Genomic DNA, 25,725 nt, shown 5'->3' on the forward strand with positions numbered 1-25,725 from the left:
TGGGCTATCTACAAAGAAGTGAATGTGATCTGACAGTGATGTGGCTATACAGTAAACGTGCAGGCTAGTCAATAAAGTGAGAATTCAAAGTGAATTTTAAATTAAAGGTCAAAGTAGCCAGTTATGCTTTCAGTTTAGCTACTCTTAGAAATCAGAAATGCCAGGGATTGACCAGTGAACTTAAAATTCCTGATATTCCTGACAATTCAGGGCTTAGTAAATAGCACTGGTTGGTTCTCACAGCTAACGGATGATAAACATTTTAAGTTTTTGTTTTTTTTTCTCAGCTGGAAAAAATATTAATAATTCCCAGATCCTATGGCACATGGTGGCCAGTTTGAGAAATTCTTCTGCAATGCACAATGTTTACAATATAAGCTTCAGAGTTCCTCTTTTCTGACACTTGGGCAAACTTTAATTCTGCCATTTACTGGGGAAAGTCTGTCATTCCAACAGGCATCCTTGGATGTATCCATTTCTTCTTAGTAGAATCTTTGCTTGCAGGTGCTCAAGGTATGGGATATCTTCTCGCACAGCTGCCTGCAAACTCTGGTGTTAAAGTTTCCATGTGTACAACCTGGCCGGATTCATGAGCAGGGCAACTTTCCTTTCCTGCTGGTTCCAAAGACTACTCCCCAGCTGCTGGTATCATACTCCGATTACATTGGGATGCTGAGGCTGGCCCAAGCCGACCCAGAAGAGGACACTTTAGTGACCCACGATGCTCCTCTTTCTTCAGTGCTGTACAACAGCTTTTTCCATCAGGTAAGTGTGTTCTGATAAAGGTTGTCAGATTCTCCATACTTTCCTTGCCACTTACCCCTTGTTCATGCTGATGGACAATTTATGAAAAGTTCTACCCAATATTGTGCAGCATTCATATATTATAGGAAGGAAATTCATTCACCAGTCATGAATCTTGCCTTGATTTCTGCATTGATTTCATTCCTGTGCCATATAAATTCTACATACTGTATAGGGCTGCAGTTTTCATGTACACCCACATTTCTGTGGAACTAATCAGGAAAAATCTCTAGTCTGAATCTTTTGCAGCCCTCCCCTTCTAACCTCACCGAAACTTTCTGTGGCTGTCCAATCACAGACTTCCAAATGCAGCTCAATGAGAAGTCTTTGCAAGGCAGGTGCTCTAAGCAATTGCTGCCTCTTGAGCTGAGCTATACATTTTTATGAAAAAGAGGACACCCTCTTCACACATAAAGCACTTTAGCAAGCTGTAGTGCTTTATGTGTCTGGAGTGTCCCTTTAAACCCAAGACTGGAGATCGACAGAAATGCTTTCCAGTGCCATAAACTATCCTGATCAAATTGGAAAAGATGGCACCAATGGAACTCATCATAAACTCAACAATGTTTTAGATCAAAATAAAAACTTGTTTATAAATCTCCAAGTACTAGCGTACAACTGAAAGCCACGGTGTATTAAAACAAGTTATCACTTGCAACCCCCCCATCTTGCAACCTAATTACCTATAAATCTATATAACCCCCAACATGATCTTAATTAATTTACCTGGTCACACAGCCCACCTAATTAACACTCTATATAATCTTATTGATGATCCCAGCTAATATAACTTCCCACACACCATCCTTGATTACCTATACTTCTACTTAAAGCTGTCTCACATATCTTCTTACTGCACCTTCATATTGTACTGCTCTGCAGACTATGTTGGTGTTTCCAATCTGAATTATGACTTTCTTCTGGGCATCCATGAATTAAATTGTTGCGCGTGTTCATAGTTCCTCTGGCAGTGGGCAGGTTAATATAAGCTAACGAGACAGAATGGCAGCCGAGTTGCTCAATATTCAATGTGATCCACAAATTTCCTGAACATGGCAAGTCAGCAATAAAAATGCGAAAATAAATGCACTTCTCTAGCACGGTACAGTGATTACTGCATCTCAGAGCAACTTCATCTGCAACTGGATAATAAACCGCGATCAGCTGCCATCACAGAACCTCATAAAAATGGGGCAATTTAACAGCAATTTGGAGGTGGGAATTTGCATTCCATTTTAGCAAAGTCGGGAAAAATTAAAAAAAACTTTTTTTTTAAAACCACATAGACATTTTTCAAGGCTGATTGAACAACCGAGCGAGTGTTTTATCCAGAAACCGACTTGACTTGATTGTTATGATCAAAGCTTGTTTAACCCTTAGCCTGCTAATCGTATCTTATCATTATCTTGTTACGGTTTAGTTCTACAAATCTCTTGGATGTTAGTGAGATATTTTGCAAGTAATGTAGTTCAGTTTTTATAAATATTTTTTATTTAATAAATGTTTTTCTCTAAAATGGTATGATGCAACAAGAGCAGTTGTTCCAAATAAAACATTGCTTGACACTGTAGCAAGTCTACCGAAATTTTAACCTCCCACCCATTGTACTTTCATTATCTGCGGGAGGGAGGAAGGAATACAATTTATTGACTTTGTGACATGTCTCACTTGTGTACTCATGTATTTTCTCACTGTAGAAAATCTGTAAAAATGTACACATTAAAAAAATACATTGGCCCTTTTTTTATGGGGTCTCCTCATCTATTGAATAAACGGATCCCACGTGCAAAGCAGTAGGCGCAGGGGTAGGCAACCTTCGGCACTCCAGATGTTGTGGACTACATCCCCCATAATGCTTTGACACCCACAATGCTGGCAAAGCACCATGGGAGGTGTAGTCCAAAACATCTGGAGTGCCGAAGGTTGCCTATGCCTGCTAGGGGATACAAATTTATTTTGCAGCCAGGTCTCTCAGATCCAGAGGAACCAGGACCTCTCGCTCCCATAATAACCACACTCTTCCGTGGTGATCTAGGCAGAAAGTATAGCTGAAGACAACAGTATATATGATATCAGCTTGATAAAGACCTTTTGGTCGAAACGTTGCTGTGGTTCCATTAACCCCTTAAGGACCAAACTTCTGGAATAAAAGGGAATCATGACATGTCACACATGTCATGTGTCCTTAAGGGGTTAAAGTACCTTTCTTTTTAACCAAGGAGTGCCTGGACCTCTATTTTTCTTAACAGTATATATAATGTCATCTCCTTGCCCCTATTAGAGCAGTGGTTCCCAAACCAGTCCTCACGGCCCACCAAGAGTCCAGGATTTATGTATTTCCCTGTTTTATTCCAGTGGGGATACTAACAAATCCTGGACTGTTGGTGGGTCTTGAGGACTGGTTTGGGAAACGCTGCATTAGAGGCATCTGCAGTGGAGAGAACTTTGGTAAAATGCTCCATTTTTATACACGTGGCTAAAAAAAATTTCAAAGTTATCCACTCGATTGGAAATTGTGAAGAATTCTCTGACTTACTATTTTCCAGCTGTTCACCTTAAAACATGCAGATCTTTTTGTACAGTCCTCACAATCTGTTAGTTAAAGTTTATAAGGTCAATAGCTTCTATTTAATAAAGCCACTCTGACCTCTCTATTTAAACTTAATCTTGCTTACTCAGAAATGTGGGACACGTCCCTTGGCCCTTATATATTTCACATTTCACCTGCTTTTACTTGCTTCTCGGGGAAACTTTGGGAGTGCCACTGAAGTCCGGCCTGGGTTTTGGCATTTAATCATTGTGATCTGTGCCAATTAATTATAAGGGATGCTGCCGGTTACTCAGCCCCAGGGCAAGCTGACATAAGGCATTAACTCTGAAATGTTTGCGTAAAGGATTCTACTGTGACCCTTATACACTCTAATGGCACTGGATGCATGCAGAGGAGCAGCGAGTGTTTAGTCAAAGGATTAGCCACGTGTACTATGAAATAAATAAAGATAGGATAGACTGGATGGCATCAGTGCAGGGGTGTATGTTTGGGAAAAGATTAATTATTGAATGACTGAGATTATCTTGTCATGGTGATAGCATCAGGGGTCAGGACCAGTGGCGTCTCCAGGATTCATATTTAGAGGGGGCACATGAGGGGTCAGGGACAAAAGTAGGGGGGCAGTTATAAAACATGTATATATGTGAGTACATATATATATATGTAAACAACAGATAAAATTCATATCTTGTAATACTTTTTTATTGGACATTTTAATGTGTCCTGAAGAAAGCCCTGGAAGACCTAGAGTGCCGGTATTTTTCTATTTTATATATATATATATATATATATATATATATATATATATATATATACTCACACTTGCCATGGTGACTAGAAATTTCACCCTGGCACCTGGGATTTGTCAGCCCTTTGCTAAGCCGCACAGGAAACGTTAACGCCTGCTGCTGCAGGCAGTGAACAAGCTCACTGATACACACATGCTTACAACAGACAAGCTCACTCACACACACAAGCTCACTACAGACAAGCTCACTGACACACAAGCTCACTGATACATACACATGTTCACTACAGATAAGCTCACTGACACACACACAAGCTCACTACAGACAAGCTCACTCACACACACAAGCTCACTACAGATAAGCTCACTGACACACACACAAGGTCACTACAGACAAGCTCACTGATACACACACAAGCTCACTACAGACAAGCATAACAACTACAGCTCGCTCTAGTGGTTTTAGCGCTAGGAGTACCCTGGTGTCCTCCCAGCCAGGGTAAGTAGTTAAACTGGTTGAGAAAGGTTTGCCAACTTATCTGTGGTCCATGGGACATAAGTTGCATCCTCCTGTGCCCCTGGAAGTTGCACTGAGCGCAAAGCGGCGATGCAGAAAGATGCGTGTTAGCTGAGAGCTCTAAGCTGATGTTCTCAGTCAATAAGCTGGCTCTGCACATCAGTGCTTAGCTTAGTATTGCTAATGGAAGGAGATAATTGGCACTCGGTGGACAATCATATCATATTTTGCTTTAGGACTTGAACCCTGTAGTGTCCCACCAACCATTTAAGTTTTCGCTGATATTATTACTAAATAAGTTTTGAATAACGTCCCCTCCCCCACAGTCTTTATGGAGTCGTGTAAGTGTGAATCTTGGTGTTGAAAGCAGCACTTGTAGTGTGTTCTCAATAAGTAAGCTTCCTTGTTTTTCTAGGTGATAACGAGCAGCGAGGATTCAACAATTGCTGTCTGGGATGTAGAAACCGGTACTAAATGCCTCCTACTAAACAATGTACACGGAAGTGAAGAGATTACATGCATGTCGTTTGACCGATCCCAGCGGAAGCTTATTACTGGTGCCAGGAATGGAACTTTAAAGGTATGGATAGCAGGCCAAATGTTACCGCTATGCAACCATTATTTCATAATTCTTGAAGGAACACTAAACCAACATACATTCCTAATGCTAGAGTGTCCTAATCCCTAGTTAGATTCAGGGCCTCCCATTTTGCCATGTAAAAAAATTAGTGAAAAAAGGTTTTACATAGCTTTTTTTTCATGCCCCAAGACTCACTCGATGCCGCCACCAGCTCCTCCTCCCGCAACAACATCCTGGAAGCGTCGCTTGCTGTCTTCTTGCCCAATTTTTGCTCCTTGTGTGTGGCTAATGAATTACTTCTCATAGGGAATCATTGAATTCATTTGATGTTCAAAGTCTTCATGGGCGTTGAACGTCACATGACCAAGTGAAACTCTGCCAGGAAGAGAGCTACTAGAGGCATGTCTAACCTTTCAATCAAAACATTGACGTATCTAGTAAGCAACATTGTTTTGGATTGCAGGGCTAAAAGGACAGAGTCACTGCACCCAGACCACTTCATGGAGACACCTTTAGTGGTCCTTCCAAGGTCGAGGCTTTCTCCCAGCATCTACCTGTCTCTCTCTGGTTTCTCCATGCTCCAAGTTTACCTTACCTCCATTCTGTCATCGTTTGGTTTTCTTTCCTCTCCTCTCCTCCTCCCTTAACTCTGTCCATAAGTCCTTCGCCTCTTCTCCACCCAGAAAAAAAGGTGGAGAGTGAAATAGAAATTATATTATTTTTTTGTCCACATTGGTTTTTTTTTCTACTGCCCTTCTCTCTAATACTACTTGAATGTGCGTTAAATATCAATGCCATACAACTGAACAAAGTTGACACTGTTAATATATATATATATATTCTTTTTATCAGCTTATATTTTTTTAGAACTCTAGTATTATTGATCAGATTGTATTAACATATACCAACAATGTACTTGCCTAGCGATCTGATTTATATTATCTAGGTTCAGAGTTTCATGCCTTATGCTACTGGTCAAGTCTTTTAAAGTTATTTACCAAACCTCCTCTCTGTTGTAGTGCGACCAATAGGATACTAGCTGGATGTTGATGCCATTATAATACTGTAGGACATAAGCTGGATATTGATCGATGACCATATGACACTAACTGGTTATTGATTAGATTATATTGCCATGGTTTTCTAGATGGTCATTGATCAGATTATGTTAGCGTGGGTACTACATGTTTATTGATGTTATATTAGCATAGGATGCTAGGAGGTTATTGATCAGGGTATATCACCATAGAATACTCAGTGATAATTGATAATATTGATGGTTATTGATTGGATATTGGCATATGTTACTAGCTGGTTATTGATCTGAGCTGCGGATGTCCTTGCTAGGTTTGGAATATTCAGAATGGTCACAATCTACACCGGCTTCAGCCTGTGGATGAAGCAGAGATTACCTGCGTTCTGCCGCTCCGTGATCACACATTGCTCAGCGTGGGATGGAACAGAAAAATTGTCGTATATGATGTTTCTAACATGGAGGTCAGTCTAATAGATCATTCATCTTCCCAAATATTTATTTGCTGATTCACAAATCATTATTACAAAAAAAAACGTTTGGCAAAGTAAGCACCTCTCCAGTAGGGGGCGCCTGTATTCAGCACTTATAATATGCTTTTTCTGAGGTTAAATGGGCTGGTAGGAAGAGATAAATACCAGGAGCCTTGGTCAGTGTCTGCTGTAGTCCAGCCTTAATAGCAGAGCTACTATAGAGGGTGTAAAACTCAGGTCCTCCCTAGCTTTGCACCTCTGCCAGTGTCTGTGCATGGGGCTGGGCCAGAAATGGATGGGATGACTGGGAGAGCACAACTTGGTGAAGGAGGGAAGGGACATCCATGCTTCTCCTTGCGGGCTATGCCTACAAGAGAGAAGCTCAACACGTCTGTTGTCAGCGTGCAGTGTGATCAGGGCCGGACTAAGAGCCCAGTGGGCCTGGTGCTGACAGTTATGATGGGGCCTAATTACAGAATCTTATCGACGAAAAATACTAAAACAGTCATACCTCCCAAGCGTCATGTATCTGACGGTGTTGGAGGGAAACTCAAAGGATGCAGCTATAAGAAAACACATACTCTATGCTAATCTCTTTATCTAATTTATGCTTTCATCTTTCAAGTAAATCCATACCAACAGCAGTGTCCAGTAAAGCAGGAAGCCAATGGGCGGGGTAAAAGAGTAGGCCACTGATGCGAATCACATGACCAGAACTGCCAGAAGGGGCGAACATGCCCAAAAAGGGTGTTTGTCTGTCCAAAGAATTGGAAGGCCAGCCTGGCATCAGTGTCCCTATAAATCACAGTGTCAGTGTCCCCATGTCGCCCAGTCCCCTAGTCTCCCAGTGTCTGTGTCCACATTTCTCCCAGTGTCCCCATGTCTCAGTGTGTCCTGTGTCACTAGGATACATGGGGACACAGAGACACGGGGACACTGAGACACTTGGAGACATGGGGGCACTGAGACACATGGGGCACTTGTGGATACAGACATGGGGACACAGACATTTGGGGACACTGGGAGAAATGGGGTCACAGACACTAGGGACACAGATATGGGGACACAGACACTGGGAGACATGGGGATACTGAGACACTAGGGACACTGGCTGGGAGACATAGGGACATGGGGACACAGACACTGGCTGGGAGACATGTGGACACTGGGAGACATGGGGACACATACATATGGGGACAATGGGAGCCATGGAGACACTGGGAGCCATGGGGACACTGGCTGGGAGGCATGGGGACACTGGGAGACATGTGTCCCAATGTGTCTACCTATGTCTCACAGCATCCCCATGTGTCTGTGTCCGCATGTCTCACAGTGTCCCCTAGTGTCTGTGTGTCTCATGTCTCCCTGATGCCTTTCCCCTCGTCCCTCACTTCCCTGAGCTGTAGTCTGTCTCTGCAGGCTGGGAGCAGCTGTCTGAACTCTCTGTACTGTGTAGCTGCTCCCCTGCGTATTAGTGAGTAGAGAGAGGCAGGGAGGGATATGCTGTAACTTCCTATCCCTGCCTCTCTCCATACACAGTGACCCCTACTGGCCAGTGCTGGGATTGCAGAGTAATCTCCGGTTATACGGAGAAAAATATTTGCATTTGTATTGCTGGTAATACTGCAATACCAGCACGGCCAGGCAGCCTCAAATACAGGCTTTGCCTTAAAATACCAGTCAGAAGGAAGACTTAAGAGTAGTGTGTAAAAAAAAAAAAAAAAAAAAAGTAAACAATTTTTTTTTATTTGTTTTGATTTTTTTTTTAAATGGGCCTATTCCATGGGCCTGGGCCTGGAGCTGCAGCTCCATCAGCCCCTATGTTAATCCGGCCCTGAGTGTGATGGATGTATTTTATCCACAGATTTGATATTTGGCTGTTTTCTGGGCTGCCAAAGTCTTGTGTGCTGGGTTGTAAGTATACGTGTACAGAGCCAGTGATTCAGTGCTGTAAATATTCGTATACAGTGCCGCTGATTCAATGCTGTAAATATATGTATAGAGAGCTTCTGATTCAATGCTGAAAATATTTGTATACAGTGCCACTGATTCAGAGCTGTAAGTATATGTATACAGAGCCGCTGATTCAGTGCTGTAAGTATATGTAAACAGAGCCAATGATTGGGAGCTGTAAGTATATAATCAGAGCCACTGATTCAGTGCTGTAGTTATACATACCCAGAGCCACTGATTCAGAGCTGTAAGTGTATATACTCAGAGACACTGATTCAGAGCTGTAAGTATATAATCACAAGGCCCCTAATTCAGTGCTGTAAGTTTATAATCCCAGAACCAATGATTCAGAGCTGTAAGTGTATATACCCAGAGCCAATGATTCAGAGCTGTAAGTGTATATACCCAGAGCCACTGATTCAGAGCTGTAAGTATATGATCACAAGGCCCCTGATTCAGTGCTGTAAATTTATAATCCCAGAACCAATGATTCAGAGCTGTAAGTGTATATACCCAGAGCCACTGATTCAGAGCTGTAAGTATATGATCACACGGCCCCTGATTCAGTGCTGTAAGTTTATAATCCCAGAACCAATGATTCAGTACTGTAAGTATATAATCACAAGGCCCCTGATTCAGTGCTGTAAGTTTATAAGCCCAGAACCAATGATTCAGTGCTGTAAGTTTATAATCCCAGAACCAATGATTCAGAGCTGTAAGTATATAATCACACGGCCCCTGATTCAGTGCTGTAAATTTATAATCCCAGAACCAATGATTCAGTGCTGTAAGTATATAATCACAAGGCCCCTGATTCAGTGCTGTAAGTTTATAAGCCCAGAACCAATGATTCAGTGCTGTAAGTATATAATCACACGGCCCCTGATTCAGTGCTGTAAATTTATAATCCCAGAACCAATGATTCAGTGCTGTAAGTATATAATCACACGGCCCCTGATTCAGTGCTGTAAATTTATAATCCCAGAACCAATGATTCAGTGCTGTAAATACATAATCACAGAGCCACTGATTCAGAGCTGTAAGTACATGTCCATTGATCCCCGGATTCTGTGTTATAAGCATACATTCACAGGGCGGCTGTTTTTACGCTGCGTATATTCACAGATCAGAATTTACATATATTTGCGATATCTGTTTGGGTTTTATTTTTTTTTGAGTTGAACTTTTACACCTCTGGCTTTATTACCTTATGGTAAATCCAACCCTCGAGACACGTTTTGTATTACTGCAGAACGCGCTCTCCCCCATTTCCCCACTCCCAGAATGCTCCTCACCACCAACCTTTAAATTACCTCAAAATACATCCAATATCACTTCATTTAAGTACTTCACTGTCTGAGAGCTAATCTAAGAGTTGGAAAATTGCTTTCTTCTTCACATAACTGCCTCACTGATGCAGAAGAATGGCCGCCTTTTGTTTAATGTTTCTCATAATATTTGGCCCTGTTTAATGTTTTGTACTCGATTGCAGGACTTGCTTTACAGACTATAACTGTTCGGTTCACATCAGTGCTCCCATTAACACCGTGCACAGTGAATATCACATTTCATACGGCCCTTAAAGTCTCTGAACCGTATTATAATGTGATCTGTATTGATGTTGTGCAGGATAAGATCTAAAACAGAGTTTGAGATGTCTTAGCACAAAAATGCACAATACAAGTACAGATAAACCCCCTTATCTAAGCCGGCTGGCATTTTCTTCTGTCTGCCATTAAAACTAGCCTGTCTCAGCCATGTCTTCACATTCAAAGTACCCGTCAGTATGTCCTTGAAATTTAACCTCCATTTTACCATCTGCACTAGGAATCAGTCTATTGAGGACTATTCTATAAGGACTATTACTTTACCCTTTAATTAAGACCTTAAAGGGCAACTGTCACCTTTAAAAAAAAGTGAATACAATTATCCTTTCAAGTTTTGTAAAGGAAATAGAATTCTTTTTATAAATGCATCCCCTAACTTTAGTATATGACAGGATCCTTCAGCTATATGCATGCATCTTGGGTCAGCGTGCCTCCCAACTGTCCTGCTTTCGGCAGTTCAGTCCTGACTTTTGGGTGCCATCCCACAGATGTGGGACAAGAGCGAACGGTCCCCAGGCAACAGTGTGCGAGTGCATCATTAGACGTGCTGCGGGCACTAGGAGCATGCAGGAAATTATTCAGAAATGCTCCCTGCATGGTCCTTATAGCTGGGGGCTTCCCCTTCCTCAGACCAGCCGGCCCCTTTTTGAATGAGACCATGCCACTATGGGCATCACCAGTGACGGGGCATCGCGTTACTGGTGACGCACATTCAAAACTCCACCCACCCGTCCCTGACTTACAGAAACCTCATGTTGGGAGGTATGTCGGACAGTATTAGAATTTGACGGTTAGTCTCTATGGGTTTTCCTGCTGCTGTGTAGGAGAGCCCTTTAAATATATCTGTCCTTTAAAATGTGTTTCCTGTGCCCACAGAACATGTACGTTTCAGCGGATGTGTCATGGCGAGGGGGCCATCCTCACAAAGAGGATATACTGACTGCAGACTTCTGCTCTTCCCTGGGGCTCCTGGTCACGGCCAGCTTTGATGGGGAAATCATTGTTTGGAACGTGGAAACTCAGAGGGTCTATCTGTACCTGAGGAAGTGCCCCTACAGCAGGTACTGAGCTGCTCTTTAACAGAGGTTCAGGACAGCCATGGTGCCATATTTGTGCTGGGTCAATACATAGGAGGAATAAGCTAGCAGTGACTTTCCAGGGGTCAGTAAATTGCAAATCCTACCACTACTAGCAGGCGCTAGTTCCCCATGCCGCATAATCTGTTCATTGTATTTATAATATTAATCAATCATTAGACATAATGACCGGTATGTTCTTGGAGAGGTCTACATGCTACGCATGCTATGAGGGGATCTGTGTAGACTGTGTTAGGTCTGCATGGTATGTTAGGCCAGCATGCTATGAGAGGTTTGTGTAGACTGTGTTAGGTTTGCATGGTATGTAAGGCCAGCATGCTATGAGGGGATCTGTGTAGACTGTGTTAGGTCTGCATGGTATGTTAGGCCAGCATGCTATAAGAGGTCTGTGTAGACTATGTTAGGTTTGCATGGTATGTTAGGCCAGCATGCTATGAGGGGATCTGTGTAGACTGTGTTAGGTTTGCATGGTATGTTAGGCCAGCATGCTATGAGGGGATCTGTGTAGACTGTGTTAGGTTTGCATGGTATGTTAGGCCAGCATGCTATGAGGGGATCTGTGTAGACTGTGTTAGGTCTGCATGGTATGTAAGGCCAGCATGCTATGAGGGGATCTGTGTAGACTATGTTAGGTCTGCATGGTATGTAAGGCCAGCATGCTATAAGAGGTCTGTGTAGACTATGTTAGGTTTGCATGGTATGTTAGGCCAGCATGCTATGAGGGGATCTGTGTAGACTGTGTTAGGTCTGCATGGTATGTAAGGCCAGCATGCTATGAGGGGATCTGTGTAGACTATGTTAGGTCTGCATGGTATGTAAGGCCAGCATGCTATAAGAGGTCTGTGTAGACTGTGTTAGGTTTGCATGGTATGTTAGGCCAGCATGCTATGAGGGGATCTGTGTAGACTGTGTTAGGTTTGCATGGTATGTTAGGCCAGCATGCTATGAGGGGATCTGTGTAGACTGTGTTAGGTCTGCATGGTATGTAAGGCCAGCATGCTATGAGGGGATCTGTGTAGACTATGTTAGGTCTGCATGGTATGTAAGGCCAGCATGCTATAAGAGGTCTGTGTAGACTATGTTAGGTTTGCATGGTATGTAAGGCCAGCATGCTATGAGGGGATCTGTGTAGACTATGTTAGGTCTGCATGGTATGTAAGGCCAGCATACTATAAGAGGTCTGTGTAGACTATGTTAGGTTTGCATGGTATGTTAGGCCAGCATGCTATGAGGGGATCTGTGTAGACTATGTTAGGTCTGCATGGTATGTTAGGCCAGCATGCTATGAGGGGATCGGTGTAGACTGTGTTAGGTCTGCATGGTATGTTAGGCCAGCATGCTATGAGGGGATCTGTGTAGACTGTGTTAGGTTTGCATGGTATGTAAGGCCAGCATGCTATGAGGGGATCTGTGTAGACTGTGTTAGGTCTGCATGGTATGTAAGGCCAGCATGCTATGAGGGGATCTGTGTAGACTGTGTTAGGTTTGCATGGTATGTAAGGCCAGCATGCTCTGAGAGGTCTGTGTAGACAGTGTTAGGTCTGCATGGTATGTTAGGCCAGCATGCTATGAGGGGATCTGTGTAGACTATGTTAGGTGTGCATGGTATGTTAGGCCAGCATGCTATGAGGGGATCTGTGTAGACTGTGTTAGATTGGCATGGTATGTTAGGCCAGCATGCTATGAGGGGATCTGTGTAGACTATGTTAGGTCTGCATGGTATGTTAGGCCAGCATGCTATGAGGGGATCTGTGTAGACTGTGTTAGGTCTGCATGGTATGTTGGGCCAGCATGCTATGAGAGGTCTGTGTAGACTGTGTTAGGTCTGCATGGTATGTTAGGCCAGCATGCTATGAGAGGTCTGTGTAGACTGTGTTAGGTCTGCATGGTATGTTAGGCCAGCATGCTATGAGGGGATCTGTGTAGACTGTGTTAGGTTTCCATGGTATGTAAGGCCAGCATGCTCTGAGAGGTCGGTGTAGACTGTGTTAGGTCTGCATGGTATGTTAGGCCAGCATGCTATGAGGGGATCTGTGTAGACTGTGTTAGATTGGCATGGTATGTTAGGCCAGCATGCTATGAGGGGATCTGTGTAGACTATGTTAGGTCTGCATGGTATGTTAGGCCAGCATGCTATGAGGGGATCTGTGTAGACTGTGTTAGGTCTGCATGGTATGTTGGGCCAGCATGCTATGAGAGGTCTGTGTAGACTGTGTTAGGTCTGCATGGTATGTTAGGCCAGCATGCTATGAGAGGTCTGTGTAGACTGTGTTAGGTCTGCATGGTATGTTAGGCCAGCATGCTATGAGAGGTCTGTGTAGACTGTGTTAGGTCTGCATGGTATGTTAGGCCAGCATGCTATGAGGGGATCTGTGTAGACTGTGTTAGGTTTCCATGGTATGTAAGGCCAGCATGCTATGAGGGGATCTGTGTAGACTGTGTTAGGTTTGCATGGTATGTTGGGCCAGCATGCTCTGAGAGGTCGGTGTAGACTGTGTTAGGTCTGCATGGTATGTTAGGCCAGCATGCTATGAAAGGTCTGTGCGTTCTATGTTAAATAATGTGTGACGTTTGGTGTATGGCAGTTAACCAGTAAATTTCACATTTTTGGTCATCATAACCAAACTTGACAAATTCTCCACTGACTATTTTAGTCTACAAATTGAAGTTCACTGGTGAATCCCTATACGTCTGCATCCATCGATACTTTTGTAATATGTTTAGAACTGCACTCACTCCCATCAGTCTGGACCAGGGTGCTTGCTGTACTGGAACCAAATACCAGATTCCCAAATAGTAAGATAAAATGAAGAGAGGTCCAGGCACTCCTTGGTTCAAGACAGGCACTTTATTTGGAACCACAACAGCAATGTTTCGACCCAAAGGTCTTGATCAAGCTTGACAAAGACCTTTGGGTTGAAACGTTGCTGTTGTGGTTCCAAATAAAGTGCCTGTCTTGAACCAAGGAGTGCCTGGACCTCTCTTCATTTTATCTGCATCCATAGATAGACATGATATAATTTTTTTTTTTTTTAGCAAAGAACATCTGTAGAGTCCTCATGTCTTTGTAGAAGCCACTTTGAATCTGTTTATTTCTCTATATTCAGAAACTCATCACCGATAACCAATGTCTGTTGGCATCCCTGGCTCAATTCAGTGTATAAGCTGATGTTTGACTGTTTAACCATTTCAGAAATGGTTTCATGTTAGCACGTTTTACAAATCTCTGGTCCTGAAGACGTTAACAGAATAAAACCAAAATTCATAATCTGGGCTCTCAATGAGACCTCTCGTGTTTGTCTTCCACCAATCAAGTGACTTTTGCAATAGTTTTTAAAGTGGGCTGGGAAGATAAGGCTTGTAAGCTCAGTGGAACAGTGAGGTTATTCTGTGATGATTGTATTTGTCCTTCGTCCTGCAGGCAGGCCTCTAATCCCCGTACAGGGAGCTCTGGCAAGGCATGCAAACCTTCTCTACGCCCAGTCAGTAAATATCTATTGAAAAGGCAGAGCTGTGGTCCCAAGTGAGTAATAAATTGTAGGAATTCTGTTCATGAAGTCTGAGAAGTAATTTATAAATGTGTTTATTTCCATTTGCATCCTGGTTGATCATTTGCATGCCATGACATTCAGAAAACCGCCCTCTCCAGTGGCGTGACGCAGATGCAGGTTCATTTAATAAATGTCTACGAGTCTGTTTAAATGCTTCTCCATCAGAAAACCATCTTAATCTGTCTTCCGGCACGCCGTAGGAGGGAATCGGATATTTCTTTAGAGAAAGATGAAAATTCTTCCTGCATAAAATTGCAATTAGCCATCTATACTGCTAATTAGCTAGTAATTAATTTATACTGCTTTGTAATATAAAAGGTTCATTTAGAATTGCTTAATGCCATGCAGCAGGGTTTCCGTAATTAATTTCAAGTTAAGTGTGCAAGCCGCTATCTCTATATCTGTTCTGTTAGGAATTGCAAAGCGCAAGACTCGATTTTTTTAATATTAAAGCTGTATCCCATGAGTGCTTGCTAAAACATGACTCTAGAACAGGTCTGTGTTTTAACGATGAGAAAAGGACAACCTATATTTAAATAAAAGATAAAGTTAAGGGGAAAAAAAGCTATTTAGAGATTAAAAAAGTACAAAGGAGGGGTAAAGATTTAAATGATCAATAACTAATCCTCTTTGCTTATGCAAAAAAACACCCACAAGTTCATTTCTTACTGCAGTCCGACTGGCGTTAACCCTGTATACAATAAATTAATCTTATACTAAATCAAGAACGTATTAAACTCTTCAAAGTTCCCATCCATCCAGGAGTCAGCCCCCCGTGGATAAAGTCTTGTTTCTGCATCATCGTGCCACTTTGAAAGATGCGGCAATTCTCATCAGTTCAGAGGCCGGCACCCTACGCTGGTGGAGTATATTTTCTCATCAAAGCAAATTTGGTACGTTTTACAGGTGACTGCCACGATCCGTAGCAGTAAGATGATGATTCACTTATGAGCAAGGGCCACAGAAATATACAGTAAAATGGGCATTTTTTTATTGTGCTAATATATATCACATTTTCAGTGAGTGAAATTATTTTTCCTGTGTTTCACTCAACGATGTTATTGATACATTGGATTGAAACGGAAAAACACCTTGCCTCTACTGTAATATCTGAATATTCGGAAAAATCTGCCGGTAGCCATTAACTCCTAATGGATAGGATGCGGTAGAGCACATTGAATGAAGGGATAATGGTATAGAGGTCCAGAGTTGGCAATAATACACTGAAAGTGTAACAGGGTTACCAGTAAAGTCTGAATTTTGGGAATTGAAAGTTAAAGGAACATATATATATATGTTTGTATTATTAACAGTATAATATTCCCCTACCTATGTAGTTGTCCCCTATATAGGTGCCCCCCCAAGGTTAGATTTACTTACCTTAGATCCCATGACACGCTGGTATCCGTGCTGTCACTCTGCCTCCCTGGCTGAGATCATCAGTTTTGATAATCTCAGCCAATCCAATGCTTCCCCATTCCTGCAAAATGGCAACATTTCAGTTGCAGATTTAAAAAACAGGGACATGGCACCCAGACCAGTTTATTGAGTTTATTGTCAAATTCACTTTGAATTCACCCTTTGGCAAATAAGCCTGTTAAGCTTTTCTGAATGCTGTCTTTTATTGCAGGGTATTTCTATGTTCCTAATCAAATGGACGACTCTGTCTTTGCTTTGTCAAGTAATGAGGTCAACAGTGTGCTGGTGTCGGGAGACACATCCGGTTTTATCCAGGTGTGGGATATCTCACAGTACGCTTTGCAGGCCACAGACCAGGTAATTTTTTTTTTTTTTTTATAGTGTCAAATAATTTTATCTCAAAATATTGCTATCAGAAAAGTGTCACCATAGGGAAGCTCTAATTGTGCTGATCGGAATTGTTCATGCTTTACAGCTCTAAGTACAGCACTGTAGAAAAAATGTATGAAGTGCTTAAATAATGGACATGTAAAAATTAAAGAAACTATCTTTATAATATCTTAAATATCATTTCAGCTGCTTCACACTTTAGTGGACCTCACCCCCCAAAAATCATGCATTATGCATCAGTTAAAATGAAATAAAAAGATAAATAATTTATAATTAACATAAAGTAATATGTGTGCACACCATATAAAAAGAGATGATTATAATATATTGGATTTCTTCAAATAGTAGCTGGTATACTTCAGGATATTGCATATGAAAAATAAACAAAAGGACAGTAATAGTGCAGATGGTTTTAAATGCAATAAAATCAATAAAATTTGTTTTACATGAAAAAGAATCCAACCATTTATTCCACAAGTAACGCCAGGCCTCAATAGCAAGCCAGTAATCTGCCTAATGTTCTCTTCCAGCTACAGGAGGAAAGACCACCATTGCTGTTCTCCTGGAAAGCTCATGATTCCACAGTTGTAAATGTTGAGAGTTTTCTTTTGGACTCTGAACATTTCATTGCCAGTGGGTCCTCAGATCAAACGGCCAAGCTGTGGACTCAGAATGGGAAATGCGTTGGAACATTTGGCCAATCCAAGACTTGGAACCTGAGAAACCCGTCTACGTACCAGTATTGCACGTGAGATTCTACTGCTACACATTCTCTAACAGGCAACATTCTAATACAATTTTCTTGAACCTTCAACTTTGTGCAAATCAATAAATCACACAGCCAATGGCTGTGCTTTATTGGGTACTCCGTTCTAATACGAGTTGGATCCCCTTTAGTCTCCAAAACAGCCTGCATTTTTTGTGGCTGGAAACTAGCGTTTCTGGTCCATGTTAACATGATAGATTCACACAATTGCTGCAGAGTTGTCAGTTCCACGTTTGTGCTGCAAATCTGTGGTTCCACCAGCCATTTTATGTTATTTACACAATATTCTATTTATATATTTGCGATGGCCTATTGCAGCAGAAAAGGGGGGGGTTGTCAGACTAGATGACCTTTTCCAAACTTCTGTTGTCCAGTTTCGGTGACCTGTGCCCACTGTGTGCTCACATTCCTGTCCCTAGCTGACAGTAGTGACATCCAATGTGATGTCTGCTGCTGTCGCTCATGTGGAGATGTACTTTTGCATGACTTTGTTGTAACAAGGGTTTATTGCGGTTATTGTCACCTTAAGCAAGTCTGGACATTCTCCTCTGACCTCCCTCAGTAGCAGGACATTTGCACCCTCAGAACTGCTGTTCACTATATGTTTCTTACCCCATTTTCTGTAAACTCTGGGGACTCTGAGGGTTATTCACTAATGTGAGAATTGCCAGGAATTGTAGAAAGAAAGAAAAGGATTTTAAAATAAGACTCTGGATAAAAAAGTTATTTTATTTTTTTAAGTTGTCTTCAAAATATGAACTTGCTTCACGTTAGTGATTCTCCTGGTTATATATTGTTTCTCACTCAGTGACTTACTATGACACAGCAGCCATGGATGCTTCATGGTAAAGCCAGTCATTGCAGGCACGATCACGGCATTGCAATAACTGGCACGCATGTTCAATAGCCAATTCATTCGTTGAAACATTCATTGATGGCAACGTGGTGAGTGCAGATAAGCACTTCAGAACTCTGTATCCCTGGGCTTGGGAAATAGAACCCAGGGTTCCGTCCGAGTTAGCTGCCTCTTTAATGTGACATTATTTTCATACATAGAAAATACACTGCTCTCTGCCTTAAACAACCTTTTCTATTTCAATCTGTTTGCTTTTTCAGTCCCCTAGTTTTCTATTTTGGTTAAACTTTTCAACTCTCTTTGCAATTCACCCTAACCCACAATTTTAGTAGATAAACCACAGACCACAGGCAGCTCCTCTCACAGTTGTGTATCTGCTAGGAACTGAATATTATTACTTTGCTTCCTATTAAACTAGTGTAAAACCTGCCTGTTACTAAATATACCCCTACTTGGCTCCTCTTTATTCTTTTGAATTTCCTGTGCTGCTCCCCACTTTCTCTCTCTGTGCTCATCCTCAAGCGATCATTCAAAACTATCAGTTATGTCTGTTTAAGACGGTAACCTGGAATAACCATTCCTTTATCCTAGGGTACAGCTTTTAATTATTGCCTGCCATAAAATGTAATGGTCATGGTAGCCAACAGTTACCCATATTTCATTATCCATGAGCTTCATGGCCTTTTATCTCCTTACGGCCGTGGATGTCTCCCCAGAACCCACTTTGGAAATGGCTTTTGATTCTTTGATTCCGTGTCGCCATGTCACTAAATAAACACAATCATTGACTGCTTTATTAAATTTAAATGCTGTAATTGTGCTAACGAATTTAGTCACCTGGCACAGTCCAGCTGGCATGCTTTCTGAGCCAGAACAAAACACAGAATAGGGGAAAAACTCAATATAACTTCAAGCTAATTTATTTTTGACCATTCTGTATGCTCCCGCAGGTCCTGTTTTGGTTTGTGTGCTAATCATTCTGCAAATTCAAAAACTCATAACATTAATGGAAATAATCTAGAAAAACATATCTAATTCTGCTTTACACTCTACTTGTACCTTGGGTCCTTTTCATTTTAGATTGTAAGCTTGCAAACCAGGGTCACAAAGTTATGCTTGTTTTCCCAGCATACCCTACAGAATTTGTTAGCATTATAAAAATAGAATGACCATTTTTCCTTTCTGATTCATTACATTCTACGTATGCTTTACTCTGTAATATACGTGGTCATCGATTTGGTCGTTGTGGGAATGGGTATATTGAGTCAGTGTGTCTATGGATCTTTAACCTTGATCTACATGTCAAGGTCGTTGAACGTGATAAGCCGAGCAGGACCTGGGTTTAAAGCTTCCCATAGTGGCTGAGCTTTTTCAGTCACACCCTGACACTTTGGCTGGAGATAGATTTCAGGCAGCTAATTAAAAATGGCTGGAGAGGCCAGAACAATAAACAGGGCTAATTTAAAGCAGATGGGGAGGCTGGAGAAAGGACAGAGGGACTTCATTAATCAGCAAATTTAGCAGAGATAACAAAATGGACCAAGGGAAGAAAAGCAGAGTCAATAGCTTGCGTTAGCCAATTAACCCAATTATTGCCAATTACTGTCAGCATATCTGCACTGCGGGGAAATTAAAAACTCAAATGAAATAAACGGTTAATATATGAAATATATATGTGTATGCTACTTGTCTATGTATCTATAGAAAGAGGAAAGAGAGAATAAATATAAGGAACTGTGTATTATTGGAAAATGATCCAATTGAGGGTTTGTGGAGTCATTTAAACCAGGTCAAAGGTCAAGACTCCGGAACTCCATGTTGGCATTATATTCTCATAACGCACTGTTCCACATTATGTATATTTTATATTACCTCTTATTTGGAGGAGTGTCTGCCAATGTTTATATATACCAATAACGCTATAAACAGCTCTAATTCCTGTTATATTTCTTCACTAATTCGTATGGTATGCCCCTTCTTGGTATCTCAACTTCGCCCTCCTTTTTGCTGCTCGTACCCTCACTGCTAACTCGCGCTTGCAGGACTTCTCACGGGCAGCTACTTGCCTTTGGAACAGCCTGCCTACAGCCATTTCCAATAGTCGTCAATCATTTAAAAAGTCCCCCCAAAACCCATATCGTCAGAAAAGCTTACGGCCTCCCACAGTAACTTCTGTCTTGCATACCTGTCTCTTGCGCTCTCTAAAAAGGACACACTTGACTCTCACCTCCATTTCTGCTACATTCCCACCTTGGGTGCTGTTCCTCTCGATGGCCTTCCTACCGGTATTGTGTTTTTATACCCCACCTCCTCTAGACTGGAAGCTCGTTTGAGCAGGATCCTCATCTACCTATTGTTCCTGTATCATCTTGTAATTGTCTCATTTATTGTTAAATTCCCCCCTTTATAATATTGTAAAGTGCTGCGGAATAAGATGGCGCTATATAAATACCAAAAATAATAATAACATATATATACATAATTTTTTTTTTTTTTTAGATAGATAGATAGATAGGTAGATGGATAGAATTAGCCGTATTAGTCCAGTAGACAAGTTGCCAAAATACTACAATATTGGAGTATGCAATGATGTATTTTTTTGGACATAATACCTAAAAGACACTTTTGTTTCTCTTCCTCAGGTCTGAAGTATATATATATATATATATATATATATATATATATATATATATATATATATATATATATATATATATATATATATGTATGTATGTATGTATTTATAGAACCCCTCAGATGCACTCATTAGCTAACAGAATCTCCCAGTGCTTCAGATTGTTTTGTAATATATCACTTGTTTTCTGGCTAGTTATTGGTTCACGGACAGGACTTGTCCAGGCTGCTGCACAGTTCAGCGGAGAATAACATGGTTTGTTAAGTACACGTGTCTCCTAAAGCTTGTGTATAATCCCTGCCTCACTACTGTCCCCTGAAGGGGTAAATGTCAGATTTGGTATGAGCTTGTGTTTGTCACTGAACAAGGTTATGCCCTGCAAACAAAGTACAGCAAATAATCCACTCAGTGTCTTAATGCCACATCCTGGTTTAATAGGCATTAGCCAAATTCCCTCAAACTGCTACTGATGTTTCAACCCAGTTACTCATAGTTACAGATAGTTTCCAAATAAGCTTCTGATATCCCCTGAAGGATTATGGGTAATTTCACTCTCGTAATCCTCTCCCTGCAGACTAGGTTAAAAAGTAATTTGTATCTCGGCTGATTTCCCCAGAGTGTTACTGTGTTACTTGCAGATGAAATAATATCTTTTTGGATTGGCAATTAGAACTCTAGCTAGATGTCACATTTAGGGATCGTATCCATAGCAGTGTTTGGTTCCTCGTTTTGATTGTTTATAGGCTTTCCTTTGGAAGATCTGTCACCGTCATCATTTTATTCAGTTAAAAGTGCTTATACTGACAGAGTGTCCTATTTTTGGGAGATATTACATATTATTATAGACATTATCTGAAAAACTCTACCCTTTGCCTTACTAAGCCCTTTTTTAAAATTTTAATAGTTGTCACATGACCCATTCCCCTTTTGTTAGGAAAATGACACATACATTCATATGCTTACACATTTTATTTTATTTTTTATAGAAAGGATTACTCCAACGTTCCTGACCACTTCTGCTTTTTAAAGTGGTCATGGAGGAAGGATTCTGGCTGCTTGAAACACTGCCCAACCAGAAGTATTTGGACTTGTGTGCATGTGACATTTGGCAGCCCGGGACTCTGTTCCAGACTGCCAAATGTCAATTCTGTGCATATTTTAAAGGACCACTCTAGGCACCCAGACCACTTCAGCTTAATGAAGTGGTCTGGGTGCCAGGCCCCTCTAGGATTAACCCTTTTTTTTTATAAACATAGCAGTTTCAGAGAAACTGCTATGTTTATAAATGGGTTAATCCAGCCTCCAAATCCTCTAGTTGTAAATGTTTTCCTATGAGACAGGCTAAATGCGCGCAGCTCTTGCCGCGCATGCGCATTCAGCCGCTTTCTGGAGGATCGGAGGCGGAGAGGAGCTCCCCGCCCGGCGCTGGAATAAAGGTACGTTTTTACCCTTTACTCTCCGTCCAGCCCGGCGGGAGGGGGTCCCTGAGAGTGGGGGCACCCTCAGGGCACTACAGTGCCAGGAAAACAAGTATGTTTTCCTGGCACTATAGTGGTCCTTTAAGTGTGACATCAGCCAGCACTGCACCCTGGCAACAGACATAATCTGATTCTCCCCCTCCCTCACTGACTCCTATCGTCCATATACCCTCTGCTACATGTTTTTAAAAGTTCCATCCCATTCCCCTTCCACTTGCAGACTCAGAGTGCGAGCCAACAGGGCATTATTCTTTATTTTAGAAGTGTTGGAGTAACACTTTGATTAATGTATTTTTTTTTTTTTAATACAATGAGGTCCCCCTAGCCCCTCTTTTCCTCTTTGCCTGGGGGGAGAGATGGGGCCTTGCTACAAAAGGTGGACTGTCCTCCCTGTTCGTACGCCACTGGTCCTAATCCGTTTTCTTTGCGAATGTCTGTCTTTCCAGCCAAGACCTCTATAGAGGTTGAGCAACAAATAATAATTAAAATATTTTAAAATATCAGCCTGTGTAAATAAGACAATTTTGGACTTGTGTCCAATGCTGTGTATTCTTTTTACTGCCCAGCAGCTATTCTCTAAAATGGCTGTCACTGCTGTTAGCGAGTAGTTTACTGACTGCGCCTATCTGTGGCAGGACATCAACGGTTGATGCTGCTTAAAGCCATTCGCGAAGTGGTTAACTACTCTCATCATTGGCTAGCCACTACCTAGTGACCGGATTCCGACTGTCCTTACTGTTTAACAGCTGCTGCTACCTCTCAGAAAGTTACATCAATCACTTGGTAGTCCACTAACTACCAGCAGTTATTTATGGTGACAGATCACAGCAGCTATTATGGGCAAAGGCCGTGTTTATATTCTTGTTAGTAAATAACTTTGTAAGCTGTTGCTATTAACAACAGTCGATAGCTTGTACAGGATACCACTTACCACCAGATTTACAATCTTGTTGCAAAATGTTTGTGGCGTGTTGCTAATAAAGGCTGGCGCTACACATACCAAAAACGTAGCATCTTGCTGGTAAACCACAGAAACAGGCGCTTGAGCACATAGACATCGTGGCTAGTAGCTAAAGGCAAATAGTGGCTGGTTGGTAAAAGTTAAAGGACCACTCTAGGCACCCAGACCACTTCAGCTTAATGAAGTGGTCTGGGTGCCAGGTCCAGCTAGCTTTTACCCTTTTTTTTATAAACATAGCAGTTTCAGAGAAACTGCTATGTTTATACTGAGGGTTAAGCCAGCCTCCAGAGCCTCTAGTGGCTGTCTCATTGACAGCCGCTAGAGGCGCTTGCGTGCTTCTCACTGTGAAAATCACAGTGAGAGCACGCAAGCGTCCATAGGAAACCATTATTAATGCTTTCCTATGCGACCGGCTGAATGCGAGCGCGGCTCCTGCCGCGCATGCGCATTCAACCGATGACGTCGCGAGGAAGAAGGAGAGGAGGAGGAAAGCTCCCCGCCCGGCGCTGGAGAAAGAGGTAAGTTTAACCCCTTCCTCCCCCCAGAGCCCGGCGGGAGTGGGTCCCTGAGGGTGGGGGCACCCTCAGGGCACTCTAGTGCCAGGAAAACGAGTATGTTTTCCTGGCACTAGAGTGGTCCTTTAATGTCACGGTTCGGCAAAACTGCTTGTTTCAATAGGATATATAGGGATTTAGGTGTTGTTAGTCTTTTTGCACCAGGCCAGAGGTGTAAAAAGTGTGAAGTATTTTTTGGGGTTATCTTAGCTGGTAATGAGGAGCGACAGGGTTGGGAACCAATCAGAAAGCAGTTGCTGAGTAGCAGTTAGTTAGTAAGTTGGACTCGTTTTCAGTGTTGTTGCTGCTTTAACTCAGACCAGCCGCTATTTACTAAGGTAGCAGCTGTTCACCAACTGCAAAATGTCACCAGTAAAGACAGTAAATTACCAGCTGCCCCTACTTAAAAACCACTTACTAAGTAGCTGCTAACAATTCCCATTGTTGCTAATAATGTCTACTTAGTGGCTGGTTGCAGACTAGTTTGTTGTTGCTGGTTTTTAACGACTGCTGCTAACCCTTAGATCTAAACACCTGCCTCGGTGTACAGAAATGAACAGCAGCTAACTCCCTATACATCAGACCTGCACAACCTGCGGCCCCTCAGATGTTTTGAACTACAACTCCCATGATTCCCTGGCTATCTGTTTCATTCCCAAAAACATGGGTGTTGGCTATCTGTTTCATTAAACGAATCATGGGCTTTGACTATCTGTTTTATACAAAGAATCACGGACGTTGTAGATCAAAGAAATCTTGAGGGGGATGGGGGCGCAGATTGTGCAGGCCTGCCATACATCATGTAGGACAAACTATGTCTTAGTTATATGGTATTACATTAAAGACCTAAATCACATATCAATGCTTAGTAAACCACATCAAAAAGCTATAAAATTAAAGAAAAGGCCTCATACTTAATATAAAACTTTGTTATTCTTCAAACAAAATGCAGGTATCATTTATAAGAGCAATTCCAGATTCTGTGACGTTCTGTCTATCCGAAAGTTTAAAAGTGAAGCAGTCGCCGTGGAAACCAACAGTTAGTTGCTGCTGATTGCAACGATTCTAAAACTTTGACCCAGAGTCTCTCTGCCTACATAAACTTCCAGTTGTTTTTCTGTCTGGTACAATTTTATCTCCGTGTGGTCGGATGAAACCCTCACAATGTCAGAGAGTCAGAATCTCTCTTCCTGCTTTATCACAGAATCCAAACGTTATTTACCCGTAACACATCATAAAACAAAATGATCTTTGGCAGAATGGCTTTATGGAAGGTGGGGCATGTCTGTGTACCGTCTTTAACCCTTTGTATCAGGGAGTCAGACATCCCATTATATCATTGAAGTTCTCGCACATCACATGTTGGATTGAGGTTAAATTGTATCCGATTGAAATCTTATCATATCCTGCTCTGTTTTCACTGCGCTGTATTGCTCCCCCTCAGGGTGTGTGCTGTGTTTTTGGTGTTTACCACGTCCCTTGTCTGTTCTATTCTGACTCACCCTTGTGAGCAGAGTGGCTTTTTTCCCAAAAATAAATTAAAGTAAATATCATTGTATTTTTTAATTAAGGGTGAAATTCAGATGTGACCTCGCTGTTCTCTGTCTGAGCTTTGGGGCCATTTGTTTTGGCACAAATCTTACCGGTTAATCTGGTCTTGTCACGCCTGTCTGCTGCCAAATGTCCTCTGATCTTGCCAGTCTTTCATACACTCCTAGTAGTGGGTCAGTAATGGGTTAATATTGGATGGTG

The 25,725-nt window shown here is 41.9% G+C and overlaps 2 protein-coding genes across 2 annotated transcripts in view; one reads left to right on the top strand and one right to left on the bottom strand.

Moving 5' to 3' along the window:
• The window catches only part of GNA13 (G protein subunit alpha 13), a 598,177-nt gene that overhangs the window by 129,543 nt on the left and 442,909 nt on the right, over positions 1-25,725 (bottom strand). The window lies entirely within an intron of this gene.
• LOC134611835 (WD repeat-containing protein on Y chromosome-like) overlaps positions 1-25,725 on the top strand; it is a 54,200-nt gene that overhangs the window by 18,545 nt on the left and 9,930 nt on the right. Inside the window, exons 11-17 of the mRNA XM_063456094.1 lie at positions 505-765; positions 5,036-5,200; positions 6,548-6,697; positions 11,143-11,327; positions 15,677-15,807; positions 16,545-16,690; positions 17,254-17,471. Of these exons, the coding sequence (XP_063312164.1) occupies positions 505-765; positions 5,036-5,200; positions 6,548-6,697; positions 11,143-11,327; positions 15,677-15,807; positions 16,545-16,690; positions 17,254-17,471 (1,256 nt within the window). The remainder of the gene's footprint in view (positions 1-504; positions 766-5,035; positions 5,201-6,547; positions 6,698-11,142; positions 11,328-15,676; positions 15,808-16,544; positions 16,691-17,253; positions 17,472-25,725) is intronic.

Source organism: Pelobates fuscus, chromosome 5, assembly GCF_036172605.1.
Source record: "Pelobates fuscus isolate aPelFus1 chromosome 5, aPelFus1.pri, whole genome shotgun sequence".
Lineage (NCBI taxonomy): Eukaryota > Metazoa > Chordata > Amphibia > Anura > Pelobatidae > Pelobates > Pelobates fuscus.